Here is a 23,552-nt window from a genome sequence, read left to right as displayed (position 1 = left end):
TTTCCTGAAAGATGAGTCCAAATTAGGAACAAAGGGAGATGGAGGAATGCTTTACAGGAGGCTCCAAAAGCCTTCCTTCAATTTTTGATGTTCTTTTCAAGTGTGTTAACATGAGGCTATATGAAAGCCTGCTTCTCTTAGCCATTACCTGAGCATCAGCCACCATCTGCAAATGCACAATTTGCTGAGGGCCTGGTTGCTGGCTCAGTAAAGAAAATCTGGAGATGGTGCCTATGGGGATAGATTTAAGTCATATATTTAGTACCATTTTAGCTTAACTTAGAGGCCACAGGTAAGCACCACACTGAACCTAACATGCTGCTTGCTGAAATTTCACTCCATAACTAAAGGGCAAAATGAACAACCACCAACTAATCAAATATTCAACCAGCCAAGTCGTCTCAAATATAATTGAAAATACCCGCTTTATTCTTGCTTCCAGTGATCATTCAAATAGGTTCCTGGCAGTCCCTTTCAGCCGTTTCATCTTTTGTATCGGCTGGTGCTCATTAGTGTGTGCCTTTTGCTGCATCTATTTCCTCTTCAGCTTCCCCATTTGCCACCTCTGTCCTACTACAAACAGCATCTTCAGTAGAGACTTTTCTCATTTTAATGTTTGGCAGTTTCTTCAGATCACCATCCCATTCTCTTAAAGAAAAAAAAGATAGAAAATAATTAATGTTTAAAATTCAGAACCCAGAAAAATTAACTACTGTTGGTTACTGAAAAGGGTTTTCAAGCAGGTCAGGGAGAGGCGTAAATCTGGAACCAGAAATTATTTGCTGCATTAGCCTTAGCCTGACATCAGTCCCAACGTGCTCTGTCCTCTGCCAACCTTTACTGGTTCATGTGTGCACAGGCAGGTGCATACCCCAAATGATACATCTTCCTCCCACTTGTTTTACACTCATGCTGAAATATGTAAGGGGGGCACTTGTCAGCTGGGATAGCATATCAGCAGGGGAATCTAAAAAAGAATCCCAAGCCAGCAACTATCCAACTATGAGATAAGAAAGCAACAGGCTGGGAGAAGGTGCATATGATTAGCAGGAGTGGGTGCTGGATTAAATATAAGTAGATGAGGATGCTCAGGAGAAGTCAGTACTTAAAAGGGTTAACAGAGCTAGTACTGACTGCATAAGGGAAGATTAAAGTTTGCTAAAATGCATGCTGCTGTATACCACACTAATTGCAGTGTGTTTACACATCTATACAGCGTTGGGCTGCAACATGGTAAGATCTCAGCCAAGAAAGGTCTGGTGTGTATTTTGATAAGTTATCACTAAGAGTTCTGTGGGAAGTGATGTTGGCCATTTATAGCAGTAACATTCTTCCCTGACAGTACTCGCCCAGTGTCCCAGCATGGAATACGGGGGGACGCTGATGCTGTCTTTTTGATGAGGCATAAATCAAGAAACTTTTTTAAAGAACAGCAGTGTTTGTTAATCCAGCTCCCCTGTGAAAATGTTAAGTCAAGCAAGTCTGCCTTACTAACTTACACTATCAATTTAAATCCCCCCTGCAGTTTCAATTGGATACAATGTTCTTCATTTCCTGTCCTGAACTTGTATACTGCTGCCAAGCACAATTAAAACCATTATGACTTTTCAACACACATCTGGTTCCTTTCAGTGATGAATTAAGTGATTCACGTATCTATCTAGTTTGTAAAGTGCTTTAGGATTCTGTGGGATAAGAGACCCTGACCAAATGTAAGTTACATATATTACTCATTCTACTCCCACTGTCAATTTCTATTCTGTACCTTTCTGACTATGAACCAGTTCGTTTTAGATTTGACAGACTTAACTCCTTTTGTGCAACATAATGAGTGTAGCTGGATCAACTTCCCCATTTGGGTGCTCAGTGTGCAGAGCTAATATTCCACCTACTGGAAAACAGTAATTCATTATGACCTATGAGAAATGTTAAAATGTTGTATGAGTGATTCCAAGGAGATACAATGCATGTGTAATTTAAATTCACGAACTGAATCTATTACTTTCAAAAGGCTTGAGGCTGCATAAAGGAGGAAGGACTCATTTAATAATCACGTCAGGCCCATGTTCAAAATTATAGCTGTTTGAGTATACTAAAGGCAGTTGGTGGATGATTTTTCTCAAGGGCAATAGCCATATTTTTTTTCCATTTTTTTTTACATGGACAAATCTGCTGTGATTCTAACAAGGTCATAAAACAGAAACCTTCTGTCAGAATTTTCATGGTACAGTAAGTCACCCTCTGCATTCCTGATCTCATGGCAGTTGGAGGTTTAGTGCCTTTAAATCTAACTCTTACCACACAGATGAAATCCTCCAAAGCCTTCTGCCTAATGGACAGAAAAGATTGAGCTGTGGTAATTAATTCACTGCAGTGCCCAATTGTTAAGATTCCTTATTTGTTATTCCTAAATAAATGTAGCTCTTGACTGTATAGTTTGCCTTAAGTCTGACTGGATTATTATTGCGGTTTTGTATTGCCGTGGGAAAATGCTAGTTTACTATGCTGAATTTTTAAACAAAACATTTAAAATGCTGAGCACCTGTGACTTTCTCTGAGTAAAAAGGACTTGAAGGTGCTCAGCAGCTCTGAAAATCCATCCTTTTACAAATGGACACAGGAATTACCATATCAGATTGGACCACTGGTCCATCTAGTCCACCATCCTGTATTCAGTATCAAAAGAAGTTCCAAGAAACTCTGATTATAGAATAGCCTGTTGTGGAGAAAGAGGGATTTGTGTGGTATTTTTTATAAATATCATATGCCCTTCAGGCTGTCCGTAATATTCTCCTGCCTCAATGCACAGAGTTAAATCAATAGGATTGTTAAAGGAATCAGGCAGGAAGGCAAAACAATGACACAGATAAGAATCCTCAAGGAAATAACAGGGAAATTGTTTATTGGCTCCATCTAGGCTAAGAAGAGTTTACTCTGCCCCAGACTAGGCCTCGTATGAAAGGGGATCCAAAACATCTTTGAAATGATGGCATTGGGAGAAGGGGAAGCTGCCCAGGGAGTGGCAGTGAGAGCTAAGAGACACACTGAAAGAGAACATGCTACGAGCAGGACAGTCTGGTTCTCCCCACAGACAGGAGTTAACTAGACTGAATGGAACTTACAAATACTTGCAAAGAAAGATTAAGGTGTAGTTATAGAAAAATAGAGAAACAGAGTCCTAATACCTAATGTTTTGCTCTGCAAGCTCTGGATGAAAGGATAAAATAATGTTTTGTTTTGAAGATGCTGTTTCTCTCACAGCACACTTACACTGTCACAAGCTCCAGAACGGAAACTTTTACAGGTGCCAAACCCAGTAGAGCCTGTCACATTAACACAGTTAGGAAACAGGGTAGGGGGCTGCAGCACAGAGATCCAGTCCCAGAATGGTTGAATTGTATGCTTCCACCCAGAGTATGATGCGGAAGCCACGCCTGTCATCTAAGGGGTGCTCTCAAGAGGGACAAAAACCACAGTTTTACCTGTAACCATGACGCCTGTCCATACAGAAAGTTTCTTTCCAGTCTCCATGACTTAGTGGCTGGCTCATGCTTTGACATGTTAAATCCCTCAACAACAACAAAAAAAGTTGTATCTCCTTTAATGTAACTGTCTGAGCCAGTTCTCATCCATATAAATGGTTAATCATTTTATAATGTCTTCTAAGTTGCTGGAAGGAATGATATTTTATGGCTGTGCATTCCGTGGCCACACAAATCTTGGAAATCACATTGAAATCTTAAAGGAAAGAATCAACAACTGCATTTGGTGCACACATGCAATACTACTATATCTGGTTTGTATGCAGTATCAGAGGGGTAGCCGTATTGGTCTGGATCTGTAAAAAGCGACAAAGTCCTGTGGCACTTCATAGACTTACAGACATATTGGAGCATAAGCTTTCGTGGGTGATCACCCACTTCGTCAGACTAATGTTTGCATGATGCACCCATCGGAAAATAAAACTGTGCCCTAACTCATATTGGTTACTTAAGGGTATATCTAAACAATGCAATACTCAAATTATGCATGATAAGGTAAATGAGATGCAGATAACAATTTAGACTTTTGGGGGGGAAGGGAGGAGAGTGTATCTGGCAGGAAGGGGTGCTGCTCGGATATCTTCCCATTTACCATTAAACGTTGTGCCTTAAGCCTATATAATGGCCTGTCCTCCCGGTTAAGAACTGGACGTTAGTCTCTCTGGGGCCAGAAGAGTCTCCCAAAATGACATTCAAAGTATGTTTTCTTCTCCAGGAAAGGAACATGCTAACTCTATAGTGCGCCCTTCTGAGCCTTTGCTGATGCATGAAGAAAAGAATCAAGCCCAGCACCGTAACTCTGATCCCCTGAATCTCTCAGAGCATTGTCCACAGTTTTTTCCACAAGAATTACTAAAATATAGACAGAGAATTTCCCACCTTAAAAGTGTGTTTGAAAATATCCAAAAAAAAGAAGCCATTGAAGTTATATGAACTCAATTCTAAGAGTCTCAGCACTTTAAACCTTATAATATTTCAATAATTGATTGTTACTAGCTAGTAAATTACAATTTTTAGGCTGCAGTAGCTAAGAAAAAAAATAGAACAGCAAAATATGGAGTAGACTAATAATATGTCATCAGTTTCCCTTCAAACAAGAGAACACTGTCCTCTACCAACTGCTTTTCACAGAATCCTGGGTTGGTTGGTTGGTTGGGTTTTTTATTAAAAAAAAAAAAAAGTTGGTGGGACATGCCATGTCATTTCAAGAGATGTCCAGTTGGGTACATTCAGACCACAAATAATGAAATACAACAAAAAGAAACTCACCTGAAAATTTTAAGATGTTTGCCATTCACAATGTCAGGAATGTCTAAAGGGAACAAAATTAAATACAGTTAGATTACCAGCATAAATTATCCATAGCAATTCTCATTTCAGAGCCAACATTAAAGTAGGACTTCAAAAATGTATCAGGCATATGCTAGCTGAAGGACTGAACCCACAAGGTCAGAGGTGGATACAGATCATACAGAGAATAGCAAGGTCCAAGGGTAATAATCTAGCAGGAAGTCTATCTTTTCTCCCACAACTGCCAGGAAGGGGGAGGATGCTGGGACTTCTAACAAGGTGCTGTTTCTGAGCCTATTTTAGCAGGGCCGGGGGGAGACTCTCCCAAGGTACTTTATCAACTTTTTAGTTGCCTCTAGTCACTGAAAGGAAGCTGCATTTCATCTAAATGTTTGTCTCAAAACCGGCAAAAGATTTTGGCCCTGAAAAGGAAGCTGCAAATGCCTACAGTGAGATTGGCAGCATAATTAAGTTATTTGTATTACAATTGTACCCTAGAGTCCCTATTGTGCTATACATACACACACACACACTCCCGAGAACTTACAGTTTAAATAGACAAACCAGTTAAACTATGGGAGAAGAGCCCATTTCAAAACTGATTTAGGCACTTTGGCTCCTAAATTGCTAAATTTGTTTTGAATATAGGACTTGGACACTTTTGAAATTTTACTTGAAGTGACTTTGAGTCACAGAAGTGTAGAACTGGGAAGGACCTCGAGAGGTCATCTAGTCAGCCCCTGCACTTGTGGCAGGACTAACTAGACCATCCCTGCTCTTAAAAATCCACGACGACGATTCCACAATTTCCCTAGGCAATTTATTCCAGTGATTAACTACCCTGACAGTTACCAAGTTTTTCCTAATGTCCAACCTACACCACCCTTGCTGCAATTTAAACCCACTGCTTCTTAACCTTTGATAGGATAAGGAGAACAGTTTTTCTCCTTCCTCCTTGTACCTTTTATGTACTTGAAAACTATTATCATGCCCCCTCCCAGTCTTCTCTTCTTCAGACTAAACAAACCCACTTTTTTTCAATCTTCCCTTATTGCTTTCTAGACCTTTAATCATTTTTGTTGCTCTTCTCTGGACTTTCTCCAATTTGTCCACATCTTTCCTAACATGTGGTGCCCAGAACTGGACACAATACTCCAGCTGAGGCCTAATCAGCGCAGAGTAAAGCAGAAGAATTACTTCTCATGTTTTGTTTACAATAGTCCTGCTAATACAACCCAGAATGATGTTTGCTTTTCTTGCAACAGTGTTACACTCTTCACTCATATTTAGCTTGGGATCCAGTATGACCCCCAGATCCCTTTCCGCAGTACTCCTTCCTAGAGAGTCATTTCCCATTTTGTATGTGTACAAACTGACTGTTCCTTCCTAATTGGAGTATTCTGCATTTGTCCTTATTGCATTTCATCCTATTTACTTCAGACCATTACTCCAGTTTGTCCAGATCATTCTGACTTTTAATCCTACCCCTCTCAGCTAGGTATCGTCCACAAACTTTAAGTGTACACTCTATGCCATTATGTAAATCACTGATGAAGATACTGAATGGAACCGGACCTAAAACTGATCCCTCCAGGACCCCACTTGATATGCCATTCCAACTTGACTCTAAAAAAACTAATAACTACTTTCTGGGAATGGTTTTCCATACAGTTATGCATCCACCTTGTAGTAGCTCCATCTAAATTGTATTTCCTTAGTTTGTTTATGAAAAGGTCATGCGTGACAGTATCAAAAACTTTACTAAAGTCAAGATATACCACATCTACCACTTCCCACCATCCACATGGCTTGGTTCTCTGTCAAAGAAAGCTATTAGGTTTGACATGATTTATTCTTCAAATCCATGTTGCCGGTTACTTAGCTCCTTATTATCTTCTAGGAATCAGCAAATTGATTGCTTAATTATTTGCTTCATTATCCTTCTTAGTACTGAAGTTAAGCTGACCGATTTGTAATTCCCCAGGTTGTCCTTATTCCCCTTGCAACAGATAGGCAAACATAGTGCCCTTTTTCAGTCCTCTGGAACCTCTCCCATTTTCCATGAATTTTTGAAGATAATCACTAATGGCTCAGAGATCTCCTCAGTCAGTTACTTGAGTATTCTGTGATGTATTTCATCAGACCCTGATGACTTGAAGACATCTAACTTGTCTAAGTAATTTTTTAACTTGTTTTTTCCCTATTTTAGCCTCTGATCCTACCTCATTTTTACTGGCATTAAGTAAGTTGGATGTCCAGTTGTTACCAACCTTTTTGGTGAAAACTGAAACAAAAAGTGATTTAGCACTTCTGCCATTTCCTGTTGTTCCCCCTCACCCCCAAATGAGTAACAGGCCTACCTTGTCTTTGGTCTTCCTCTTGCTTATGCATTTGTAGTATATTTTCTTGTTACCCTTTATGTCTCTAGCTAATCTTGTTCTGTGCCTTGGCTTTTTTAATTTTGTCTCTATATCCTTGTGTTATTTGTTTATATTCATCCTAGGTCAAATTACAAAGTTTCCACTTTTCGTAAGACTTATTGAAGATTTCCTGGTTAAATCAGGGTGGTCTCCTGCCATACTTCGTATCTTTCCTACGCAGTGGGCTAGATACTCGTGCAAGGTCAAACAGATCATTGCCTGAACTGGGAATCAAACCAGGTTTCCAGTTCAAATAATTTTTTATTGATCTTTAAAATTAATTAAGAAAAAATGAGTATGTATAAGATTCTATCTTCATGGAGGGGTATAATCAGATCTTGCTGTTTAAACCCCTGGATATCCAAATGACAATCTCTCTTTGGTTGTGGAACACACAATTTCCCCCACGCAAGCCATTCAACTGTCTTGGCCCCTATCACCATCTGAATTGCCTGGAAAACTTGAGGTAATGCCTGCTTGAGTGACAGGGCACCTCCACTTCACTTTCAATGTATCTGTTTACATAGTAGTTGAAGTTTAAACTGTTAACTATATATCATTATAAACAGAACTCTTGGTACTAAGAAGCTGTCATTTTGCAATTACTGAAATTTCTATTTTAAAGAAATACAGTTGTATAATTTGTAATTACAATGTTTTGTTTACATGGTATATTGAGATTTGTCTTCTTTCTCCTTAAGTGATTTTATCTCTTGCTTAATCATAATAAATAGCAGTAGCTTTTAATGAGAGCCTTTTATATTGATTAGTGACCTGCCTGAACCTAACTAAATAGGAAATAAGTGGGATCAAGTAATACGCTGATTATCCAACCTTTACTAATTTAACAGTATGCAGAATATAGAATACAAGCTTTTTGTATATAGATGTACAGGAAAGATGATTTTTCTAATTTCCAGTTGAAATTACATGGCCTGAACTTACTTATATCCCTATGCATTCCTACTGGCATCAAGGTGGTTGTACAGGGTGCAAATCAATGCACAATTTGGCCAAGAACCTTTATGCTGTTTTACATGACACATAGCCATTGCCTGTTTCTTGGCCATTTCTAAAATTTTACAGGTGACCTATTTCTCATGCCATCAGTAATAGTGAACACTTCAGAGAGATTCTAATGCTCAAAAGCTTTGAAGTTTTAGCACAGCTTGAAATGCCTTATTGCTATCTAGAAACAACTATATAGATTTAAGGAGCAGCAAAGTATCTCAACAAGAAATGATGGTACCTCTGTAGCATTAAATCTAAATTACTGCCTCATGTCATATAAATGTCACATTTCAGATGGCTCCTATGCTGTCTTTGATTGACCCTGAACACATAGTGAAAGTTAGAAGCTATTCTTTGTCCATCAATTTTCTTCACTCTCAAGGTAATAAGCTAGATAATTCTATCAATATTGGATTATGTATCACATTTCTTCATGATAAAATATAGCATGTTACTAATCATTCATCTTAGTTGTTGTAGTTAAACTGCTGATGCGCTTTTAAAAAATATTTTCCTTACATTGAATTATAAGGTCATATACTGAAGTGCAACCATACATCAGATAGGCCTTGAGAAGTACTGGGCATTATCTCAGCTGTTCTACCTATTTTGATTACTGCAACAGGGATATCTACACTACTCTATACAATCCCCAAACCCTTGATTTTGGGTCCTGTATTTTGGTGAATAGCTTCAATGAGAGAGGAGTCCCTAAAGGAATACTAACCCAACCCTTGAAAATCTGACACATACCCTTCTTGGCTTGTGAAAGAGGCATGAACAACTGGTGCTACTCTCGACCGAAAAAACAATGCCTCATTCAGAGGAGGACTCTTCCTTTCCTTCTTCAAATATACCAATAGTTTGACCAACACTGAAGAAACTCACCCTGGACAAATCAGTTCTATCCAACTACTGCCCAATGTCAAACTTCCTATTCCTGAACAAACTCAAAGAGAAGCTAGCCAAAGGCCAACTACAAGCTCATCTAATTGAAGCTAAAATTCTAGACCCATTATAATCTGGATTCAGGACAGAACATGGAACCGAAACCACTTTAGTGGCACTGAGGGATGATTGCTTCCTGCCAATGGATAAAGGACAGATCCATTCTGATCCTGCTAGAGCTCTCTACAGCCTTCAACACTGCTGACCATGAGATAGTGCTGTTTCACCAGGGAGAGGGAGCAGAGGTCCAGGGTAATGCACTAAAATGGCCTGAGTCTTTCCTGGAGGGACACAACCAAGAGGCAGCAGTAGAGAAGCAACTTCTCATCACTAGACCCCTCACTTGTGGAGTCCCACAAGGTTCAATTTTCTTCCCAGTCCTTTTCACATTTACATATTGCTACCAGGCAAACTGGTCAGACCACTCTCTGCTCCGAGTTCAAGGTACATTTCTTCCACCCTGCCATCTCTAACATAATCCATAGAAACACATATATTTAAAAAAAATAATAATAAAAATAAAAAAACCTTACTAAAACAAAGGCACTGCACCGTCTCCAGATGAGAGAACAAACACTACATGACAGATGAGTAGCCACTTCATGTAATGTATTACTGGAAGGTGCTCAGATGAGCACAGTATAAGAATGTTTGTAGAACGAATGATTGCCTCTGCTGCTGCTCCTAGCTTAACTGGACAGTAGCAAAGTGAAACTTTTCCAACTCTTGTCAGTTATTCTGCTGCTCACAGGCTTCTGAATAGCACCAGGGAAGACTCAAGATTCTGGTTAGTTTTCACTCTGTAGCTACTTGGCAGAACTCTGAGCAGCAGAGGCACAACTCTCTGAAGACTTAAGGTGACATCTCTGCATCAGTTTATATTTGGTTCATATTTAGAATATTTTCTTCATGTAAGTGCTAAATTGGTTTTAGAGGGGGTTTTTGGTTTTGTTTTTTAAATGAGTTTAGCTTCTTTAGAAGTAGACTGCACTGACATGAGAAAGCTTCCAACTTGTCACAGGAGAGTATATAATCCAAGCTTTTCTGGCTTGTACAACATCAGTTGAAAATAAATTTTGCCTTGTCCTTTATTTTCCTGGCTAACTCAAGTGCTTTACTCCCATGTTGTGCAGCAACTGTTGTAATAATTGACCCTGCAGATTTATCCTAATTGTGAACTCAACTGTAAAAAGTGAGAGAAAGTTTATATAGTGTCATAACCTATAATAAAAAATATTGATGGGAAAAGGTGCAAAAGGGAGAAAAAAAGATTAAACTAGTGCAAACAAAAACTCTTGCTGATATCACTCAAGGACTGTAATTAAGATCATGCCCACTAAAAAAAAAAAAGTGCGAGTCCCAAAATCAATAGACCAAAATTGGTGTGTCAGAAATTAGGCCCAATAATTAGAGGATTGGCTATTCTGCTCATCACTCCCTAACAAAGATTAGAGATGGGGAAGGGGGGAGTTTCACCATCATGGCTGCCACCCCTACCATCTTCTGGGACCTCAGGAGCCACCGTGGCATTGTTGGGCTTTCGTCAGTCTAGTCCTGAGAGATGTCCTGACCAGTCAGGGCCAAGAGAGGGACCCAGATGACATCAACACCTTCACTGTCTCCAGCTAAATCCCAAACACCATCTAGGATGTGAGACTTTGTCACACACACCCTGTGTATCCTTTTCCTGCCCTACCTTATTCCTTTTCTTTTCTATCCTGCTCCTTTTTCCTTCTGTTTAATAAAGGTCAGGCTTAGTCAGCCAAGACTATATATTTTGCACCACTGCTGTCAGCCTGTGACCAGAGAGAATGATTAAACCAATCCTTAAAACTGCCTGAAGCTGGTACAAGTTTACCAGGTCTCAGAGTGGCTAATAAGACCATGTGCCATGCTGCTGTTTCTCTAGCAGTGAAGATACTAGTGGAGACAACACAGAGACAGGAACCATTTTCTAGCTTCTCTATTCTTTTTCATCCCCGCTTGTGTGCATTTATCTTGTTTGTCTTCTAGGAAACGGGATTAGTCTTTAACAGCTTCAATTCATTTTTTTTTTCCTGTGCAATATATAAACACAAGCTAATTCCATGTTTATTTGTGTTAAATAAAATAATTTCCTGAAAGATTGTGATAAAAGTATGATTCATCTTGAATTGGAGAGAGGAGATTTGGTCAAAGAGATTTAAAAAAGTCTTTAACAGCTTCAATTCATTTTTTTTTTCCTGTGCAATATATAAACACAAGCTAATTCCATGTTTATTTGTGTTAAATAAAATAATTTCCTGAAAGATTGTGATAAAAGTATGATTCATCTTGAATTGGAGAGAGGAGATTTGGTCAAAGAGATTTAAAAAATAAAATCTCTATCAGTCCATACTCCCAATTAAAATGCTATTAAATGTTGTTGGTATCTACCACAGCAACAACAGACATGTTACTTTTGTAGAATATAGGAAGCAAAAATCATTTAGATCTAGATAAACCTTATTCTAATACTGCAATATAATCAAAAGATTTATGGGCACCGGTACACCTAGAAAGTGAGTTAAGGTTTCCCCGGTTTAAAAAATGAACATCTACAGATCATCTACTGGAAGTGAAAGCACTAGGATTTATTGTTCAAAAAGCAAAGTTTTATTCATTTATAGCTATGCATCTTTAATAAGCCCATCAGCACAGTGCCTAGGCATGCTACCAACACTATAGTAATACCATATTTCCTCACAAAAAGGATATACACTTGAGACAGTCATGACAGATGTGAGACCTAGGAAGCATGAGGAAGTGTGCCAGACAGACATGGATTTTTGTGACGGTAAATTTTAAACATATTTTCGGGTTCATGGCTTACTGAGATGTTTTCCCGGGGAATCCCTGAAGGGTGGTTAATGCAAGTTCTTCAACACAAATTATGCAAAAACTCAGTTTCTGAAGCTTTGCCTCTTGAGGAGAGGGCCACTGATCAGTGTCACCTATTAAAGGAGGCCCCAGCTTCATAAAGAAACACTTGAACTGTCCCACGGTTGTTCTTAATCTGAAACCTGATATGAACTTTTAACCAAGGGAACAAACCAGGTTGAGGGATTTGAAAGGCTGGCCCCTTCCAGAGCCCTATATGGAGTTGGGGGGGAGACCTCTATTAAGCTTTTAGCATGCAGGTAGTACCTTTTATTGTGTTTGAAATGTTTTCACTATATTTTGCCCTAAGAATAAATATACTTTGCTTTGTGAAGGCTGACTGGTAACTTGTGTACACTGTTGTAGCTCCTGAAGAAACAGAAACATAGAGGTGCTGGATCCCAGTCAGGCCTGATCCTTCCACAGTCTCTCTCTCCAGTCTGGAGGGAGAAACATGGGTCTCCGTCCAAAAGAGGTGATGGCTAAGCTTGAAACCTTAAGAGAGTTACAACTGAAACTATGACAACAGGCCTTATGGTGTACCTTGAGGTCTTCAGAGTAGTGCACCAGGGAAGCATGGTGTGTATAGTCAAGAGCCCTCCATCAGAAATGCCATGTCTTTAGCTCTCAGATGTTGAAATATAGGGTGTGTTAGCAAAAACACAGAACACTATATGTACTCTTGATGGTAATATTAACCAAGATGTCTAATATTCTGTCTTACTAATGGATATTAACACCAAGATTTTTGAAAGTGGATGCCTTAAGTTTGTCTCCTAAATCCATATTTAGGCAACTTAATAAATGGTCTATTTAAAAAAAAAAAAAATTGCTGAGTATCCAGTAGCTCCAACTGAATTCAATGGTTGCTTAGCATTTTTGAAAAATCAGTTATTTTGATGTTTAAATATTGATCTAAGAAAATAATTTTAGGCACCTTATTTTGAAAATCCTGATATTAAGCTTCTGTTATAAATACAGAGAAAATATTTGGGGTTACGTTCAACCTAGCATCTTCTTAAACAGAATTTTTGATCCCATTAGAATCACAGATTATAATTTATATTATTTCCATCTAAGCACCAACAAGATACTCAGTCCTGTACAGGACTGTTAATACAGTTCCTGCCCAGAGAATTAATATATTGGAAGACAAAGTACACTGTGATATCTAAAAAAAGGAACTACCGCAGGAATAAAAAACTGAAAACATCTAGGGAAGGTAAAAATACAACAGCTTAGGCGCCGCAAGCCTGGGAGGCGGGAGAAGTGAAGCAGCCACAGCGTGCTCAGGGAGGAGGCGGGGCAGGGGTGAACTGGGGCGGGGAGTTCCCCTGCATGCTGCCCCCCGCCTTACTTACTGCAGGCAGCCCTCTCTGCACTCCCCTGCCCCAGCTCCATCCGCCTAAATGCCAGCGGCGACCAGGGCAGCCAAAGATCTGGCCGCTGCAGTCGCTGCCAAAGAAAATGGCGCCCCCCCCAAATTTTAGCGCCCTAGGCAACCGCCTAGGTCGCCTAAATGGTTACACCGGCCCTGACTAAAAAAACAACTTCCTTAACAACCTCACTGATTATAAGACTGAAGCTTCCTTTATTGTTACTGTTCCTAGAAGAATCTGTACAGCATTTACTAATTTCTCTGAATACTCAGCTGCCGGTGTAGCTGTTTAAGAACTTCTGCATGATATTCAGCCTGTTAATGATCAACTAGTGAAGAAATGTATAATCTTGAGTATCTATTCACTTGAACATGATTGTTTATACAAAAATATCAAACCTTGGATGACTTTTAGAACTCCACTTTTATATTCTAAGGCTGCTTCAAGGCAAAACACACAACACAGAAGGGAAAATTCTGACATCAATAACAGAGAGAGACACTCAAATATAAAGTCAGTTTGAAGATATTCCCTTTTACTAGAGAAGCCTCTAGTGACAATGATGAGATAGAGCCATTAAAGCACAGTCTCCAGCTGACTTCCCATTTTTTTCCTCCCATATCCAATTATACTATTTAGCAGCAACAATTTTCTCCGAATGAAGACTGAGTTCTAGACAGACTGAACCTTCAACAGCTGCGGTAACAAATGATGAATAATTTGAGGCTGCATTTAACATGTAAAGGGACACCAGCAAATTAAAAATGTCACATTTTTGCGATTTTTAAACTTACAGCAATAGTAAGAAAAAATTCAGAGAGACTTTTATAAATGAAAACATCTTGTTTTTTATTTTTTCCAGTTTGTTTACCTTGTGCATTTGATAGAGTTGTTTGCTAGCCTATTTCATTGACTTTTTTTCATACAGCATCAGGAGAGAAAAAACATCTTTAAAAATAAGGACACAATTTTTAAAACCACAGAAATTGGAAGGAGGACTTTGTATTGGTGAACAACAATTTGAAAACAAGAATAGATTTTTAAAAAGTCATATAGATTGCTTCCCTATTTCTGCCTGAGAAGAAATGCAAAAGAGGAAGTGAGAAGAAAGAACACTGGATTCCCATTGAAGCACTAAGTCACATAGCTTAACACCATGAACCCCTGAATTGCTTGCTATCTCATGAAGAACAGGATATGAGAAGCTCTGGAGGATTAAGTATAGCTGGTGAATATTTTGAAAACCTTTCATTACTCCCCACTATCCCCCCGCCCCATGAACATTGGAAACACTTATTTCAAAGAAGCTAATTGGCCAAGATTTTACCTTCCAAGCAGAAAACAAATGTTGATTTTTCCATTTTGTTAATGAACTTCATATCACTATGAAAGTATCACTGACTTTGAACACTACTCCTTCCAGACATTAAAGTTAAACTGGTTATTTGGCTCCAAAAAGGGTTTATTTTTAAAAAGTAATGTGACAGGTCATTAAATTTGATATTACTTTCTACCACATCCTCCTCAACACAGCCTGGATCTCAGTCTCCACAATTCCTTTCCCCATCTCAATTAGCCTTGTCACACTTGATCCCCTGCTCTTGCTCATCAGCCTAGTTCCACGTATATGATTTTCATTCATTTCAGGCTCTCTCTCAAGCATACCTGGCATTTGCATACCACCTTTAAAGAGAATATATATTTTTAAAGGGATGCTATCAGTTCACTTAGGCTCAAAAATTTCCATTCTTTAATGTTAATCCCATGCAGCATCCCAGACTGATACCTTTCATTGGTAATACTCATGCTGCGGTTCTCAAGACACACACGGCTCTCTTCTCAGCTATTTTTAAGGCATGATGAGACATTGTGATGATAAAGGGGCAACTGCTATTTTCTCCCTGGGGCAATTTAAAAATAAAGACCAACAATCATGTCTGGCAGTCTGACTTTATATGTATTTGTGATAGCAGCCAGTGAAAATGCTGAAATGTCAAATTAGAAGTTAAGAATATTGTTCTGAGCTGTCTAATGGGCTATTATAACTTTTGTTATAAATTACAGCATTATTGTATTCTAAATGTTTCAGAGTTTTCTTTCAGGGGCTTTGGTTGTTAAAGGTTAAACGTTAGGGCATTTTTATAAATGTACACTCTCAATCCTACTCCAAACATCCATGGGGCCAAAGATTCATCACTCGCTACACATTTGAAGAGGTCCTTCTGTATATGTATCTCCTCAGCCTGATCAGAGTTTCTGTCTGTTGGGTCTACACAAAGTTTTACGTGGGATCAGGGTGGAGCAAGAGACCTGTCAAAATGAAGCACCATTCCTCGATAAGCCTCTACATTTTAATGAAGAAATCCAAGAAACCCAAGAAATGTAATTAAGTCTGCAGCTATATTAATACCCTTTGGCTCCGCTGCATCTACTGCAGAAGCCGTGCTCCACCGCAAATAAGGAGAAAGTTTAAATTCTGGTGGAGGCAGGTCCAATTGATACAGGACTATTCCTACCTCCTTGGATCAAGGGTTCTTTTTTTCTTTAAAGATCCCTGTGATTCATGGAGTGGGAAGCCTTGGGCCCTCTAAGTTTAATAGGCTCCGAAGTCCTCCTTCTTAAGTGGACAACACACTGCAAGCTATGCAACATGAATCTCAGTGACGTTAGGTTTCTGTTATTGAGACAATGCTATGATGTTTCATGGTACAAAGGTTTCATGGCATGAGTTTGGGATCGTTACCAGTCATGAGTAATGAAGTCATGAGCAAGTAATGCTGTCATTTCAAATGAGAGCTAATAAAACTTTATACCAACAAACAACCTCATATGTATGTCTCCAAACACATGATTATGTATCCTTTTAAAGACCAGGCAACTTTTTTGTTCAAGCTAAAAAAAACCCCACCTTTTTTAGAAGAAATGTTTTTAAAAGGGATGCAATGCATGCTCTTTTGAGGTGGCTATATTAATATGTTTTAAAAACAGAAATCAGGATTCTTGTAAAGTCTATCAACTTTAGTAATCAAAATCTACATACACATATGTCTTAAAGCAACATAAAAAAGAGTCATTGCTCAAAGGTGATCACTGCATTCAAGGAAGTAAAATGAATTTCTAACTAGGATTTTTCTGTTTGTTTTTACATCCACCTTAAAAGAACCTGGAAATCAAGAGAAGTAAAGGAAGATTTATTTCTCTAAACAAGAAACCAAAGTATCACCTAAAGTCTTCACTAGAACAGGGGGGAACAGCTACTGCAGTTTGTACAACAAAGAAATAATAAGGCAGCCATACCTATCCCATATCCTTCATAGAGTTGTCTTTCATGCTGTATGGTCTGTTTGATGATCACCTCCCTGGAATTGTGCTGCCTTCCCTGTCTGCCTTTAATGCTGTTATGTAACTCAATCTGTTCCAGTTCATCACTGAATCGATGCAAATATCTGAAAGACAACAAGATTAAGCTAGGAGATGTCTCATAACATTTTAATAAAACTATACTGGTTTGGTCATTTGCCAGGGAAATATTTACCAGTTGCTTCTTTGCCATCTGCACAACATCTAAATATGCCACAGATCCAATTTTTCACACTAAATTCAAGATTTGCACTATTCTTCCAAAAGAGAAATTCTCTTTAGGCTGTGACCTTTAGACTCTTACCCCTCAGACTTAGCAGAGTATAGCATGTCATTTATTGTAGCCAAGAATCTCTGGCAAAAGGAAGACTAGCACTGTACTGGGAGAACGTCCAAATTACTACAGGATAAATAATAATAGAAGATATATCTATGTCCTAGAACTGGAAGGGAGCTTGAAAAGTCATTGAGTCCAGCCCCCTACCTTCACTAGCAGGACCAAGTACTGATTTTTGCCCCAGATCCTTAAGTGGCTCTCTCAAGTACTGAACTCACAACCCTGGGTTTAGCAGGCCAATGCTCAAACCACTGAGCTATCCCTTAATTTTCTCATGGCTCTTTACTGAACCCTCTCCAATTTATCAACATCTTTCTTGAACTGTAGACACCAGAACTGGACACAGTATTGCAACAGTAATTACATCAGTGACAAATACAGTGATAAAATAACCACTACTTGTGAATCCCGTTTATGCATCCCAGAATTGTGTTAGCACTTTTAGCCACCGGCTGACATAAAAACATAAGAATGGCCATACTGGGTCAGACCAAAATCCATCTAGCCTAGTTTCCTGTCTTCCGATAGTGGCCAGTACCAGGTGCCCCAGAGGGAATGAACAGAACAGGTAATCATCAAGTGATCCATCCCCTGGCAAACACAGGCTAGGGACAACATTCCTGCCCATCCTGGCTAATGAAGAGAGACTGAAGGAACTGGGCTTATTTAGCCTGCAGAAGAGAAGACTAAGGGGGGATTTGATAGCAACCTTCAACTACTTGAAGGGATGCTCCAAGGAGGAGGGAGCTAGGCTGTTCTCAGTGGTGACGGAGGACAGAACAAGGAGCAATGGTTTGAAGTTGCAGCTGCGGAAGTCGAGGCTGGATATTAGAAAAAACTTTCTGACTAGGAGAGTGGTGAAGTATTGGAATGGGTTACCTAGGGAGGTGATAGAATCTCCATCTTTAGAGCTATTTAAAGTCCGGCTAGACCGCACCCTGGCTGGGATTATTTAGGGAAAATGGTCCTGCCTTTAGCAGGGGGTTGGACTAGATGACCTCGTGAGGTCCCTTCCAACCTTTTGATTCTATGATTCTATGATTCTAATAGCCACTGATGGAACTATCCTCCATGAATGTATCTAGTTCTTTTTTGAACCCAGTTATGCTCCTGGCCTTCACAACATCCTTTGGAAAGGAGTTCCACGAGTTAAAAGGAAGTATTTCTTCACACAACACACAGTTATTTGTTTTAAACCTGCTGCCTATTAACTTCATTTGGTGACCCCTATTTCTTGTGTAATGAGAAGCAGTAAACACCACTTCCTTATTGACTTTTTCTACACCAGTCATGATTTTATAGACCTCAATCATATCTCTCCTTAGTCATCCCTTTTCCAAGCTGAAAAGTCCCAGGCTTATTAGTTTCTCCTCATACAGGAGCCATTCCATACCCCTAATAATTTTTGTTGCCCTTTTCTGTATCTTTTCCAATTCCGATATATCTTTTTTTTGTTTTTTCAGATGGGACAACCACATCTGCACACGGTATTCAAGATGTGGGCATACCATGGATTTATATAGAGGCAACATGGTATTTTTTATCCTATTAATCTATCCATTTCTTAATTATTCCCAGCAGTCTGTTCACTTTTTTGAATGCTGCTGCACATTGAGTGGATATTTTCAGAGAACTATACACATTGACTCCATGATCTCTTTCCTGAGTGCTAACAGCTAATTTAGACCCCATCATTTTATATGTATAGCTGGGCTTATGCTTTCCAATGTGCATTACTTTGCATTTATCTACATTAAATTTCATCCGCCATTTTGTTGCCCAGTCACCCAGTTTTGAGAGATCCTTTTGTAGTTCTTCCCAGTCTGCCTAGGTCTTAACTATCTTTAGTAATTTTGTATCATCTTCAAATTTTGTCATCTGTTTACCCCTTTTTCCAGATCATTCCACACTCATGTTCAGCTGATTGTCCTGGGAAGCAGTGACTTTGAAAAAGATTTGTGGTCTGTAATGGATAGAGTCTCCATTCATTAAGTGTGGCCTACATTCTTTGTTTCTAGATGTATACGTTTACATTTAGCCATACTAAAACACGTTTGCTTGTGCCCAGATGACCATGCAATCGAGATAATTCTGAGTCAGTGACTGTCCTCTTCATCATTTATCACACCCCCAATTTTTATCAGTTATTTTATGTTTTCTTCCGGGTCACTGATTAAATAGCATAGGGCCAAGAATTGATCCCTGCAGGATCCCACCAGAAACACACTGGTTTGATGATGATTGCCCATTTACAGTTACATTTTGAAACCCATCAGTTAGCCGGTTTTAAATCCATTTAATTGGCACCATGTTCATTTTATATTATTCTCGTTTTTTAATTAAAATGGCATTTGGTACCAGATCAAGCGACTTAAAGGAGTCTAAGTATGTTATGTCAACGCTATTACTTTCATCAACCAAACTCGTATACTCATCAAAAAAAAATCAAGTTAGTTTCAAAGAATCTATTTTCCATAAACCATGTTGATTTCCATTAATTACATTACACTCCTTTAATTCTTTATTAGTTGAGTCCTGTATCAGCCGCTCCATTGTCTTGCCAAGGATCGACGTCACGCTGACAGGCCAATAGTTAGCCGGGTCATGTTGTTTACCCTTTCTAAATATTGGCACAACATTAGCTGTCTTCCAGTCTTCTGGAACTTCCTCATTGCTCTTGGACTTATTGAAAAGCAACATTAATGGTCCAGCAATCTTCTCAGACACCTCTTTTAAAACTCTTGGAAGCAAGTTATTTGGATATTCTGATTTAAAAATGTCTGATTTTAGGAGCTTCTGTTTAACATCTTCCAGAGAAATTATCACCAGCATTTGATCAGAGTATATCATCTGCTTTCCCCTCCCCCCAATTACAGAAAAGAAATATTTATTGAACATTTCTGCCTTTTCTGCATTATTCTCCATAATTCTACTATTTCCATCTAGTCATGAACCAATACCATTGTCAGAACTTTTTTGTTCCTAATATATTTTAAAAACTGTATAGCAGATTTCTCCTTGTGTCCCTTATCAATCTTCTATAATTCCTAACTTCTGGTTTATACTAATTACTACCAACTTTCACTTTCTTCCATTTGTTATATTTTATTTTTTATAGCTGCCTTCACGTCCCCTCTAAACCAGGTCGGAAGAAGTACAGCCTTCTTCCTTGATTGCCCAACACTTCCCATTATAAGACCCTGTTTTCAGTTGCTTATAACTTTGCCAAACTTTAATCACTGAGCAGAAATTTCTCAGGCCAGGTGTCTCCCTCAGGCAGAACTTTTTTGAAAGTTTCAGCTAAAATGGTTTAGCCATTTCAGAGAATGAGATTACAGAAAAGTGTTATTTTGCCTATGATAAACATATGTACTGTCATTTCTCTGAGAAGCTCTAGTGCTGCCACGCTTTGGAGCAAGAACTTGAAATTTAGTGGGGTTGCCCTATTTTTGCCATTCCTGTGAAACAAACAGCCAAATCTGTCTAAGACATGAACCTATGAAAAAAATCACTATTTACAGATGTTCAGTAAAGGCCTGTTAAGAGTTTGGAATCTAAATTCTCCAAAGACTCTGTCAGTACTCTAGCACGGTCCAGCCAGGGCTGTACTTAAGGACTATCATAATGGTTGTACACAAGGGAGCCAAATTAAGGTTGCACAAACAATTGTAATTCTAGCATTTCCTAATTTTTGAGTGCTTGACTTCACGACCATAATAATGCTGTTTTAATGTAGTGTTTTGAATGTGAATTTTTTTTTTACTTAGTGTAACCTATCTTACGTAACTGCTCTGCAACCCAGAAAAAAAAGGTTATATGTTGCCTGCTATAAGTGGTCTTTCACTAAGAAGTCAAACTGAAGTACTCTGGATACATTGAGGATATTTTAAAGTCTCAAGCCATCATTTATACTGCGAACACTTTAAAACATAAGATGAGAGTAGATCCTATAACATACACCAGTGGTGGATCTACCCCAGAGCAGCACTGGAGATGCTCCTCAATAACGCAGGTTTCATTGAACTGCATACAAAATACGCCATACTGAGGGTAAAAGGAATTTACCATCATGATATAGGCATAACCTATCAAGAGATGTAGCTGACAAATTGGCAACAGCGGCAGCCTTTGGTACATGCAGTCCTATGTACAGTAATGATATAGTGCCTATACAGGTCCCCACTCTTGAAATAGCTCTGGCGCTGTTCAGCTGGCCTTCCTAAAACAGAATGTGGCAAAGCTAAGAAGCGGGTCTAAGTGAAGTAGAACCTGTAGATTGCACTTTCACCAAGAAATGCGACTAACACTTCATTTACCAGGGACATAAACATTTAGATTGCTGATCATGTAGTTACTGGAAAAGATATAGGTGTATCCATTTTAATTTGAGTTTGCCCTCACTACACATGCAGAGATATAATATAAAAGTCTCTCTGGTTATACTCTGATCTCATCCAGTAGTTCCAGAATAGTTATGATCTACTTATGCTGGCATAATATCTTCACTATTAATAAATCAATGAGATTTCTAATAATAAATATGAAAGGGAAATATTTAGTATATTTACGATTCATCTTAATTTACCAGTCACTAAGTCAATCTTATTTCCAACAAAAAAGAGTCTTTTATATTATTGTATACCCCATTCTTACTTTTCAATTAGTTCACAGGCTTCTTTCTTTGTGTAGTCTGCTTTGCTGGGATCAAGGTGACTTTGAAACCACTGCAATTTTTCTCCTGCAGGAACAAAATGTGTGTTAATTATTACAGTAGCACTAGCATAGAAAAAACCCTGTCAATGTTCCTGCAATAAATCCCATTTTTCAGGGGGTTTAAAATTCAGTCATAAAAAATTGCATCACTATAGTACAAGTACAAGGTCTCAGTCTAGATATGAAATTAATACAAAGAATAGGTTTCATCCAGTTGTCATTTTTAATTTGGGAGAGAAGATAGAAGATTCTTTTACTATATAAATAAATAAAAATAAATAAATAAATAAATAAAATAGTTTTAAAGTACTGGAAATCTGGAAGAAAATGTTACTTTTTTTTATTAACACAACCCAATTCTTCAGCAATCAATACACACAGTATATTTTTTTTCAGAAAGTAAAGTGCAGAGGAACTAGATGAACATCTTAAAATTATTAGAAAACATTCTGTAAGTACTGCTTGAGAAATGTTTAAAAGTACCAAAAATCACTTTGAGATCATGTTATATTACAACATGATGCGGGGGAGGGGAGGGAGAGAGGCAGAATCACCATATTGGATCAACATCAAGACAATCAAATATATCATGGAGAAACTGTCAAAATTAGCAACTTAGAGTTGCAGTATGAAAAACTGGCCTGAGGCCTTTTCATTCCCTGATCAACATATCTGCATAATTTAAGAGTAAAGTAAATTAACAAGGTAAACCATCTAACTCTTTAAAACACTATCAAACTGTGGTCTGAAATTTACCAGCCTTCTAAGCTGCTGCCTGACATCTCTGTCAATTCACAAACATCTACATGAGATGATATAAGTATAAATTTCGGAGTAGGCTACATCTAATAATAAGGATTGACAAGGCTTGGTGGTATTAATGAAATAGAGGTTTGTTCTGTAGTATGGCAAGTTGCCTACCGCTACAGTCAGCCACTGATGAAGTCTATGTGTGTTGCAAAGAAGTGAAGTCAAGAGATACCATACACCTCTTAGCTCTGATTTCACTTGCAGTTGCCAGGTTGAAGTGAGAACATCCCTGATATTCCAACAATTATACAGTTTATTAATAGATTATAAAGACAGTCTTCGCCCCAAACAGAGAATAATTGGATAGAATTCCTTTTCCCAGAAAGTCTGTAAGACCTAAATTAGAGGACAAACTTAATTTTGGATTTCATAGACTATTAGGGTTGGAAGAGACCTCAGGAGGTAATCTAGTCCAATTCCCTACTCAAAGCAGGACCAATCCCCAGACAGATTTTTGCCCCAGATCCCAAAATGGCCCCCTCAAGGATTGAACTCACAACACTGGGTTTACCAAGCCAATCCTCAAACCCCTGAGCTATCCCTCTTCAACCAAGTATGATACTCACCTACAATGCTCAGACGCAAGGCTTTTTCATTCTTCAACCTAAAAGACAGAAAGCACACAAACTAGTCAATCATTTCCCCAAGAGAAAAATCAATGGAAAAGCTGGATGAAAATATGTTGTAGATTCATAGACTCTAGGACTGGAAGGGACCTCGAGGGGTCATCGAGTCCAGTCCCCTGCCCTCATAGCAGGACCAAATACTGTCTAGACCATCCCTGATAGACATTTATCTAACCTACTCTTAAATATCTCCAGAGATGGAGATTCCACAACCTCCC

At 38.6% G+C, this 23,552-nt stretch overlaps 1 protein-coding gene across 1 annotated transcript in view; it reads right to left on the bottom strand.

Moving 5' to 3' along the window:
- Positions 1-406: 406 nt before the first annotated feature.
- Positions 407-23,552, bottom strand: part of TMA16 (translation machinery associated 16 homolog) — a 43,024-nt gene continuing 19,878 nt past the window's right edge. The window contains exons 3-7 of the mRNA XM_032803000.1: positions 23,275-23,312; positions 21,839-21,923; positions 16,786-16,934; positions 4,812-4,854; positions 407-648 (exon numbers count right to left, since the gene is read on the bottom strand). Of these exons, the coding sequence (XP_032658891.1) occupies positions 510-648; positions 4,812-4,854; positions 16,786-16,934; positions 21,839-21,923; positions 23,275-23,312 (454 nt within the window). The 3' untranslated portion in view covers positions 407-509. The remainder of the gene's footprint in view (positions 649-4,811; positions 4,855-16,785; positions 16,935-21,838; positions 21,924-23,274; positions 23,313-23,552) is intronic.

This window comes from Chelonoidis abingdonii, chromosome 5 (genome assembly GCF_003597395.2).
Source record: "Chelonoidis abingdonii isolate Lonesome George chromosome 5, CheloAbing_2.0, whole genome shotgun sequence".
NCBI classification, from domain to species: Eukaryota; Metazoa; Chordata; order Testudines; family Testudinidae; genus Chelonoidis; species Chelonoidis abingdonii.
This window is presented reverse-complemented; position numbering and strand designations above follow the sequence as displayed.